The 11,407-nt window shown below is 39.0% G+C and overlaps 1 protein-coding gene across 1 annotated transcript in view; it reads left to right on the top strand.

The window, feature by feature from the left end:
• Window positions 1-10,243, top strand: part of LOC130085035 (hemicentin-1-like) — a 54,112-nt gene extending 43,869 nt beyond the window's left edge. The window contains exons 5-9 of the mRNA XM_056250591.1: window positions 2,271-2,528; window positions 3,145-3,405; window positions 3,501-3,830; window positions 4,002-4,235; window positions 10,102-10,243. Of these exons, the coding sequence (XP_056106566.1) occupies window positions 2,271-2,528; window positions 3,145-3,405; window positions 3,501-3,830; window positions 4,002-4,235; window positions 10,102-10,217 (1,199 nt within the window). The 3' untranslated portion in view covers window positions 10,218-10,243. The remainder of the gene's footprint in view (window positions 1-2,270; window positions 2,529-3,144; window positions 3,406-3,500; window positions 3,831-4,001; window positions 4,236-10,101) is intronic.
• Window positions 10,244-11,407: the final 1,164 nt, after the last annotated feature.

Below are 11,407 nucleotides of genomic sequence, written 5' to 3' on the forward strand. Positions count from 1 at the left end.
TGAGTAAAAAAAAAAAAAAAAAATTCTATTAATCAAAGTTTTTGGAGCCAAAACAATTAACAGTTAACAGCAGATTAATAGCTAAATTACATACATCTTGCGACATCTTGATTATAAGTAATTTTGCCTTGTTTCTTGACATACACTTCATTATATTTATATTCTATTCTATTTTATAATACATGTTTATGCTGTGCATTAAATGTCTTCCATTATATAATATATATATATTATATAATGTGTGTGTGTGTATATATATAATATAATATATATATATATATATATATATATATATATATATATATATATATATATGACCTTTGTAATTTGTAATCATTTCATTCTCTTACTCTGTGACCGCAAAGGGCAGATATCTTACTGGTTAATCAGAAATGTACATAGTGAAATATTGCTTTCTTATGCGAGTAACTGAATGGACACTGATTGTGAAAGTGAAACAGATATAAAATCACAATGTGGCATGAATGGCCCTTGTTTGCTGTTAAACGATTGAGTTGACAGTCAAGTCTGGACAAGCCTGCAGCAGCCCTCCACTCGTACCAGTGGGCACACACACACACACACACACACACACACACACACACACACACACATGTTGGTGCAACAGCATTATGAGGACTCTCCATAGGCGTAATGGTTTTTATACCGTAAAAACTATATATTCTATCCCCCTACACTGCCCCTATCCCTAAACCTACCCATCACAGGAGACATGCAGCATTTTTAATTTTTTAATAAAACATTGTTTTTTATGTTTTTTAAGCCATTTGATTTATGAGGACTTTTGAAATGTCCTCATAAACCACCCATAAGTTGTAATACCAGTGTAATACACATGTCATTATACAAATTTGTGTCCTCATAAATCACATAAACCAACTCACACACACACACACACACACACACACACACACACACACACACACACACACACACACACACACACACACACACACACACACACACACACAGACTCGGGTGACAGAAATAGCAGACGGACTCCACACTGCTGCTGAGTCTGAGATAAAGCAGCTGGTCTCACTTAAGATGTTTCACCCGAGGTCACAGTTGTGTGTCATTTAACAGTTGTTTAAGGCCCACCCACACCAAGAACGATAACTAGGCCTATATATGACTAAAGAAACTATATTTGCATCCACATCAGTGGACATTATCGTTCTGTTTATTTTAAGCGTGCGCTGCAGTTGTCGTCTAAACAGGATGGATTGTGAATGGCCGGCAATCGTTTATCAGCTGGAAAAATTGCTCTGAAATAATTCCAATGACAACGTTTCTTGGTGTGAACGGGTCTTTAGTTTTGAATGTCTAACTTGATAGTCCACACCACAGTAGCAGCAAGTAATTTTTTTGCCTTGTTAGGCAGGGAGTTAACAAAAGAACATCTGACAGCTGAAGTGTGTATTGAACTGTGTGCTATAGCCTATATTAGGCGAATTGCATTGAATGGATTGAACAAATCATGTGCCACAAGTTCTGACAAAGTTTTAAGATGTAGTGATTCTGTATCTGCCCTTATGAGTATAAAGTCTGATATAAATAGAAACCATCAATTACTTGATGAGATATTATTTACAAATTCAAGAATAAGCAAGGGAGACACGTCACATTCATGTGGAAACCAGCACGTGTGGGCATACTGGGAATGAGAAAGTAGATAGAAAGGCAAAAGAACATGTTGACGAACAAATGAAATAATCAAAAGCAGAAGAGAAGAGTCTAGTGCGGAAAAAGATAATAGCATGGCAGCAGCAATGGGATTATGAAAGTAAAGGGAGACAGATGTTCCGAAATAAAGCAGGTATGGAAAGTAAGAAGGGAAATAAAAGGAAGGAACAAGTCATAATACGTTGACTGAGGATTGGACATTGCAAGGTAAACAAAACTATTTATGTAGAAAACATCCGACAGGACTAGGCCTATATGATGAATGCAGGAGGAGAAAACAATGACGTGAAACAGCAGGTGGCAGTGATGCAACATTAAGGATGCCAACTGCCATAAAACACCAAAGAAGAACCGTCTGAGAAGCGAAAGTAATCGAGGGGCAACTGGATGCCTCCGAAGTCCCCACTTCAAGGGCTCTGCCCTTCGAAGGGAGTAGGGCAGATAAGTCTTCTGTCAAATTTGACACGAGAACAGCGCATAATGACATAATTCTTTCGCGATAGCCTCTGTGTTCTGTTGAGTATCCTGCCGTGTGATCTGCGTGAATGGTTTCGTTTCTATAGGTCCTTCTATGGAAAAACATATCCAGTTGTTATCAGCGGTTTACTGTCGTAGCCTATTGCTTGAGGAACCACTGGACAGTCACTCATCTGAGAACAGTGTCGGGCGACGTAGGCTATATTTATCCACCACTGACCACCAGCCTTTTAATCGCGCGCCTTTTGTCCGGTCGACGGTTTTCTTGAACACGTTTAATATGCTGCAATATTTCTGTGGACTTGTTTATCTCTTTGCAGTTTTATTGTTTGTGACTCTCACAGGTTTGTATTGACTCCCTTTTTTATTCTACCGATACATAAAGCGAAAACTTATGTCATTTTGAATTTAGGCTACTTGTTTCCGAACGTCGTTGTCGACCTATAATATTTTCTCTGTGTTCAAGTTGTTGACATGTTTGAATTTGAAAGTTAATTCATTACTGCTACACTCATGTACCAGCGAGCATTTGTAATGTGATATGACCTTCTGTGCTTGAGTGACGTTACACAGTATTTTTAGAGCTGGCAAATTTGGATTTGTAAATAGACTCAGGGGCGCAATGGAAGCATATGGGTAGCAATATTCAATTTGAAGTGTAATATGCAAAATGACAATGCAATACTTGTGCCTTTAATGCCAAGATGATAAGAATTGATTTGATTCTTTGTTTTTAAACAGTCATAAACAGTTATAGACTGATTGTCTTCTACAATAGCTTTGTCTTGCATAGTTGGTCAACAAACAAAATAAAATACCAGATCCTGACCAAGAATCCAGACCAGTCATTTTATTAACCAGTCAACATGTGATAGTTGCTTATAAATGTTCAGTCTGTCAAGTAAATAATACCTGCCATTACGTATGCCATTATTCTGAATTCTTTACTGTGTTTAACAGGTTCACATGCTGCTGAATGTCCTCTTCAGCTCAACCCAGAGAGAGTTATTGTGGAGTTCGGCAGTCCTGTCTCAGTCGACTGCAGCACTTCTGTCCAGCATAAAGGGATGGGATGGGAAGCCAGTGAGGGATCAGTGCCTATGAGCAAAGACAGTCTGATCACATGGAACGTGTCAGAACTGAGAGAATGGGACATAGAGCCATTCTGCTACATAAACTATGAGAAACAGTGTACAGTGACTCTCCCAGTGACTATTTACAGTGAGTTTCTCTGTTATTGATATTGTTATATTTTCATTCTCAGAAATATCTACTAAACATTCATGACTGCAGATATCAGTGTGTAAATCTTCCAGAGACTCCAGACAGTGTGTCCATCAGCACTGTGAATCACACCGGACCAATGATGGAGGGAAACCAGTATGAGCTCCAGTGTGACGTTCTCAATGTGGCTCCTGTTCAGACTCTCACTGTCAACTGGTACAAAGGACAGACTCTGGTGGATCAAACCATCTTCACTGACACCATCCATACTCCAGTCAGTAAAACATCTAAACTCCTGATCCGTCCAGACAGAGCTGATGATGGAGCTCAGTACTGGTGTGAAGCAAAGCTGGAACTGGGAGAAGAAGGACCTCGACCTCCTCCAACAGTCCCGTCAAAAACACTCAATGTTGAAGTTTACTGTAGGTTTATTTATTGCAAATCTTGCAAATTTTTTTCAATTTAATTCATTTATATTTCAGAAGGGCCTTCTAGTGTGAAGGATTATTCATTTTATGAAGTGAATTAACATTCTATTAATTCACTTAAATTAATTAACAATATGAATTAAAATGTTCCTCTGTCCTCCTCAGATAAACCAAAACACTCCAGTTCAACAGAGACCATCAATATCAATGATGAGCTCACACTAAACTGTACAGTGAAGGCAAACCCGTCTCCTACGTACTCATGGCAGTCAGAACATCTGAAAGAGACGATCAAGTCCTCAGTGCTTCTGTCCTCCACACTCAGTTCAGGAAACTACACGTGCATCGCCTCAAACTCTCAGGGAAGAGACAGCAAAGTGTTCATCCTCACATCTACAGGTCAGTTCTAAATAAACACTAATGAATAGTTAAAAGACTAATTTAAAGTTACCATTACTGATTTCCTACCCGAATGTTAGCATCACTCTGGTTCCCTCAATAAAAACTTTACTGGATTTTTCCATCGGCTTTAGAGAAAGAATGCTCTGTGACCAACAAAATTTGATTTTTACATGCTTTGTTCATCATGAAAATCTTCACAAATTAACACAATTTTTATGAATTTTGAAGCCTCAATACAATCATCAGAAGTAAAAAGCTAAACATAGGCTATAAATAAACTACACCACGGTCACATGACTTCAACTTCACCATCACCCAGCTTTCAACAAATCTTTCGGTCTGTATTTAAAAATAAAAATAAAAAAACATTTTCCCTGAACGTTTGAGTTCTAATAGTTTGCAATAGTTTGTGACACAGGTAGGCTGTATAAGCAGACTATAGTGAGTAGATGAGTTTAAGTTGTTTGGTGTAATTGTTTAATGTTCCAGCGACAACGTCTGTAGTCACATTTTACCACTTGTTAGCAACTGCTTTTTTCAAGAAAAGCAAAAGCTTAAAAAATTACTAGAGGGTATAATTGATAGCCTATATTTTTTAAAATAAATTATCTTAAGCTTAATTATTGAAATTATCTGATAAACATAGATTTTTATACATTTAACCAACAACCCGTTTCAAAAATCCATTGAGTTTGGCACGATGAAACCCCAGAAGTGTTAAAATGCTAACTTGTTTCAGCGTTTTGTCTAAATATGCCAGTATGGGTTAAATCTTCAGCTGGCTGGCAGGAGCCGCCACTGGCGTGTCATGTGACCTGTCAGTGTGTTTGCATGAAGAACCTTTATCATGCTTGGATTGGAGCCTTTCCATTCCACAAAGGACAGTCTCTGAGTTTCTCAGTCCAGTCTGAGTTTCAAATCCAGTCTCTGTCAGTAGGTTCGGGGGCTTATTGAGCAGCAGAAATAGAGCTGTTACCCCGGTAACTTCTGTAAACAAAGCAGCACGCTTATAAACCAGGAAGATGAAAAGAAAATGGCATCAAAACTTTTCTCAAGGCAGTCTGTTCCCTTCAGAGACACATTCATAGAATTCAAGAATACTTAAAGGATAATTCCGGTATTTAACACTTTGAGTCTATTTTCTAGTTTGTTTTGGATGAACTAGAGTGGTGGACTTAGAAATTTTGACGATGGGTCCTGTCTCGACTTTTTGACTATTTTAGAATGGCCTCGGAGTGCTTCAGAGTGGATGTCTATGGGCATGCTCAAACATGTCCTTAAAACAACCCTTAACGTTCGTTTTCAAAACTGTGCAACTCACCGAGTGGTTAGTGGTGTTCGTTGATGTTCCAAAACAAGTAGCGTAGCGAAATACAGTTTCTGTCGTGTTTTATTTGCCATTTTTTAAAATCGTATTGATGTCTGCTGGAGGACTCAGTGCTCGTTGATATTACTGCGCTACCAGAAACGGAAAGGGGTCTGTTTACATTTGGTGGTGGTCTTTTCGCTCGGTTCTCGGTTAATCATCAACGAACACCACTAACCACTCGGTGAGTTGCACAGTTTTGAAAACGAACGTTAAGGGTTGTTTTAAAGGGATACTCCACCAGTTTTTCTTATTAAACTATGTTATTCCCTTAACTAAGACGAGTTGATACATACCTCTCTCGTCTCAGTGCGTGCACTATATCCCTCTGTATTGCCGCAAAACTATGTTAGCACTTAGCTTAGCCCATGCATTAAATATGGGCCAAGCAGAGAAGCGACCAAACACTTCCACGTTTTCCCTATGTAAACACAGTTACTCGAGTAGTGTAACTTGACCTGGGCTGGTGACACAAAATAAACCGTTGCGCTTTTCTAAGCGTTTAAAATTGATGACTATATTGTATGGCGGAATACCATAACAAGTGCTTTTGAGCACTTCGACTTGGCGCAATAATATCTTCACTCGTGAAAAGATTACCGGCTCCCGCTTCCTCTCCCCCTCCCTCCAATAGCATCCAGCTGCTGACATTTCCGTCAATACTACCAACGTGACTTTTACTACCTGTGCTATTAGCAAACTGCAGATCATTTGCAATGGCCGACTTTGTAGATGATTATGACTTCTTTTAGAAGACCCAGAGCCATATCTGTTTGAACCCGAGTACACGGAGGAGGAATTAGCTCTTGTGGACCGTGAGAGGCAAGAAAGATATGATCCAGAACAGACCGGAGCTGGCGAAAGACCACGGGCTTTCTGTAAGTGATCTGAATATTGTTGGTGTAGCCTCATCCTTTAGGCGTGTTCCTGTGCAGGTATAGTCCTTCTTTGTGAAATGTTCGGAGCAAACACGCCACTTCTTCAGAGTCATCAATGGTGTTTTGGGATTCTTGTTCAAAGCAGCTAACCAAGCTCTCCGCTGTATGTGGTGTGTTGGAATTCGGTGAAAAATGACAGCACTATGTACATTCTCCTTATTTTCACAACCCTTTACGATGCACGCTTTAACCATTATTGTACACAAACTAGCTTCCAACAACCTGTTACTTCGTCAACTCCGCTCGAACTACTACCGGCGCATGTCACGTTGTATTGACGGAAATGTCAGAGGGAGGGGGAGAGGAAGCGGGAGCCGGTAAGAGGACTTTTCACGAGTGAAGATATTATTGCGCCAAGTCGAAGTGCTCAAAAGCAATTGTTATGGTATTCCGCCATACAATATAGTCATCAATTTTAAACGCTTAGAAAAGCGCAACGGTTTATTTTGTGTCACCAGCCCAGGTCAAGTTACACTACTCGAGTAACTGTGTTTACATAGGGAAAACGTGGAAGTGTTTGGTCGCTTCTCTGCTTGGCCCATATTTAATGCATGGGCTAAGCTAAGTGCTAACATAGTTTTGCGGCAATACAGAGCGATATAGTGCACGCACTGAGACGAGAGAGGTATGTATCAACTCGTCTTAGTTAAGGGAATAACATAGTTTAATAATAAAAACTGGTGGAGTATCCCTTTAAGGACATGTTTGAGCATGCCCATAGACATCCACTCTGAAGCGGTCAGAGGCGATTCTAAAATAGTCAAAAAGTCGAGACAGGACCCATCGTCAACATTTCTAAGTCCACCACTCTAGTTCATCCAAAACAAACTAGAAAATAGACTCAAAGTGTTAAATACCGGAATTATCCTTTAAAGGAGCTATGTGTAGGTTTTTACTTAAAAAAAATCTTTAACCCTTTCACACGTATGTTTAAAATATTCTAACTGACCCCCCAGCGTGAGTTTTTCAAGGCGACTGTTATTTAGAACTTGTCACTTTAATGTTTCCATGGTGACGCGTCATTGCTTGTCACATGACACAGCACAACCACAACACAGCGCTGAATGAGTGATGATCTGCTTTTATGTCGTTTTTCCTTTTTTATAAAAAATATTCACAAATGTATTAGCTATAGCATGAAACACTGATATTCCGATTGTCAAATATGTGCAAGTGGATGGTTTTTGTTGTTTAAACATCTTTATAACGATTGCGTTAGTTGAGCTGTATGCACAATGGGCGCCGCCATTTTAGTTTGTTTTACAGTTCAGAGAATCGGATCTGTTGGATTACAACACGTTAATTCCTCCACTTCTCACGAAATACATTAAAGTAAGTGGCCGGTGAACTGGGAGAAGAATAGGGTCAAATGTAAAGCTACTTTCACAATGTGTATCTGATATGAATAAAACCTGTCGTCTTATTATAATGGAAAGGATTATTATTGCCGCTTCCATACTAGACATCAGTGTGTATTTTACAAACTCAAAATCATTGTTTTGCTAGTATTTATGTGTATTTAAATGTCTGAAACTTAAAATAAACATTATGTGGTTGAAAACACTCAATAGTTGTGATATATGACAGCACTGAGTGCGTCCGTCTCTGGCTCAGCGCCAGCCAACGCGCGAAAGCACGTTTGAATTTAGCAGTTGATCACGTGATGCACTGACCGTTCTAATCACACCGGTGTGATCGTACGCTCCAGGGACCAGCCAGGACTGATCACACCGGTGTGATCGTACGCGTGAAAGGGTTAAGATAGAGTCTTCATTTGTACATTTATGAGCCAACCATAATGTAATAGAAAGAATGACACCTTGACTGTCCCCCACGGTTGCCTCTATCAGCCTGTAAGCTCAATTGTGTGTGGAGGAGTCGGGTCCGAATTGGCGTGAAAATTCACAAAATGTGACGTCATGCGCGTTCTCGTCTACTTGGGCTTACATCCGTACGGCAGCCATTAGTAAGCAGCGGCAACCGCTAGCAGTAGTGTTTCAAATGGACTCTGCGGACGGAAAGAAGCGACCAGCCTCCAGCACAATCCAGATACCCACGGAAACTAGTAAAAAAAAAAAAGAAAAGAAAAAGCCTTATCTAGTGCGGCCAAAGAGCGTGCACACCGAGAACGAGCATGAGACTGGCTGCAGTTTCTCTAACGGCCACTGGTGTCAGTAATGGTAAGAAATTTCAGAACTTGCGCAATGCTCCTTTAAGTTTAACTCATCATAATTTCCCTCAGCACTTGGTGGTAAACCTCGCTTCTTTCCACCATTTGTTTCAAACAAAACGAAACCAACGCTGCATGCTGCGTGAGACTGTTGCTTAATTTGCTACCGGACAGCATTTTACCATGAGTATTTTAAATCCTGGCAAACAAATACGTTTTAATGATGATTAAAATATTAAATTGTAATGCGTCGGAAATTGCATCGTGGTTTATCTTCAAACTGGTAAACGTTTCATCCCTAACCCTCAAACTAAAGTGAACTTGGCGACTCCTCGTAAATCTTTAGCAACCCCATAGTGGCGGTCGCGACCAGGTGAACTAGTGAAAACTCCTTTTCTGTAAGCCTACCCAGCACTTGATACACAGTGAAACGAACAGTAACGATGGAGTCGGTTTAACCTTATCTATTCGAGCCCGAGTCCTCATCCTTTGGAAATGCAGAAAAGTAGATTTGGTTTGGCGGCGCAGAAAAACAGCATCTTCTCTACATGTCGAAAACACAAACCAAACTCTTCCAGACTACAGTGTTTGACGGTGGGTCAAAGTAGACGTTTGCAGACAGCCAATGAAGACCATAGGCTGGCTTCATGTTCGAGCAGGAAGTGAGACTGAAATTACTGACGACTCGTTTTGGGAGTTCAAAATCGATTCTTTCATTTACAATATCATAATTTGTCATGCAAATTTGATCTTTGCAGACCTTTTAAATTTACAAACAGCTACAGTATATTAGGCACTACATGAAATGCAATATATGAGAAAGCATAATAAGGAGGGGGGAACTTTAAGAGAGTAGCACTGTATACAGTAACAATGAGAGTTTCTGATACAGAGTAGCCTGGTTTATGTGTGTTACAATTCTGCTAGTGTAGTTTATATAAGCATTTTATTTAGAAGGAGCAACTAGAAAACAAAAGTATAAATAAATAAATAAACAGCTTTCTGTTGGTTATATAGAATACAATATTAAAAATCTTTTCCATTTGAAATCGAAAACCATTACTATGAGGAAGGAAACAAGAATGCGTTTGTGACATTTGAGCAAGTTGGTTATATTAAACTCTCAGTATTTATTTATCCCAAAGTTTATTCTTTTTTTTTTTTTTTGCAATCTTGAATAAGCTTCACGTTTGCATTTATTCATTCATCAGGCATCTAACACAAAATGAGGAATAGGGCAACAATAGTGTGTTGTAGTCTCCCGCACACTGGTGTTGTGTTCCTGCCGAGCCGCTCCAGGACGGCTGCTGGTCTGTGTGTCGCTTCTTTTGCTGAAACTGTTGATGGCTTCATCTGTTTCTAAAATCATTCATGTCATTTCTCCCACAGACAGAACCACATTCTGGCCTATTATTTTATCTGTCGTGGCTGTGGCAGTGGCAGTGGTGTTAATCGTCTCTTATGTGATATTCAAACGCAGGGCTTCCTGGAATGCTGTCATTTGATTGACTTGTAAGATATGGATAGGATACTTAAGCACACATTCCCTCGGTTTCACACACAAGGCTTAAACTAGTCCCAGACTTAAATGCATGTTTGAGCTGGTTTAACTCAAAGTAACTTGCACTGACATATCTTAAGTCAGACTCAGTGCCATTGGTTTGTCTCAAGATGCATGAGCACCAGTATGTTTTTTTTCTAAGGCATGCATGTTTATAAAAGCTACTTAAATATCCTAATTGAACTAAGGCCTTCTAGCTTAATCTAAACCCTGTCTGTGAAACTGGGCCTTTATTCAATAAACGTAAGGCTCGGTTTTACAAACATGGCTTAGATTAAGCCAGGATTAGGCCGTACTAGTTTAATTAGGGCATTTAATAGCTTTTATAATAAATACCCTATAAAAAAACATTACTGGTGTGCATTTTGAGACCAAACAATGGCACTGACATATATTAAGATATTCCAGTGCAAGTGTCTTTCAACAGCTCAAACTTGCATTTTAGTCTGGGACTAGACTTAAGCCTCGTCCATGAAACCGGAGGTAAATGTGTTGGTAGTGCACTATAAATTGGTATACTTCAAGTCTATTAAACTAAAGTTGTGTTAAGTATGCTTTGTTGTGCTAAAGTGGAACTATTCCAAGCATACTTAAGTACAACTTAAATATCTAACCTAGTTTTTGCAATAATACAGAATACAATGTGAACTTCAAATGTATTTTGGTGACATTACAATTGCAATTAAATTACACTTTTAAAACTTTTGGACTTTATTGTTATATATTTACATTATAAGTTATACTTATAATAAACTGAGGCCATACTATTCTTTTACAAAAAGTGACATTAAAACTTTGAAATAGCTTTGAAGATTGAAATAACACTTTGAGTGGGATAGAGCTGCACTATATATAGGAATAGTATGCTGAAGACATACTTCAAATTAGGCCTACTTGTGATGACAAAGTACCTGTAACTCGGGCTTCTAATGTATTTTAGGTATCACTGAAATGTGCTGAAGGTGAAATTTGATTTAACTTCAAGTGTCAGTAAAATGGACTTTATCTCTAGTAGTACTTGGACCTTGAGAGCATTGGAAATGTATTAATGTTGTGCTTATAATCACCTTACAGTGGTCAACACACCATGATTGATTGCTTTATACTGACAAGACAAATATCTTGTGAATGTAG

This window comes from Rhinichthys klamathensis, unplaced genomic scaffold, assembly GCF_029890125.1.
Source record: "Rhinichthys klamathensis goyatoka isolate OS25496 unplaced genomic scaffold, OSU_Roscu_1.1 h1tg000004l_1, whole genome shotgun sequence".
Lineage (NCBI taxonomy): Eukaryota > Metazoa > Chordata > Actinopteri > Cypriniformes > Leuciscidae > Rhinichthys > Rhinichthys klamathensis.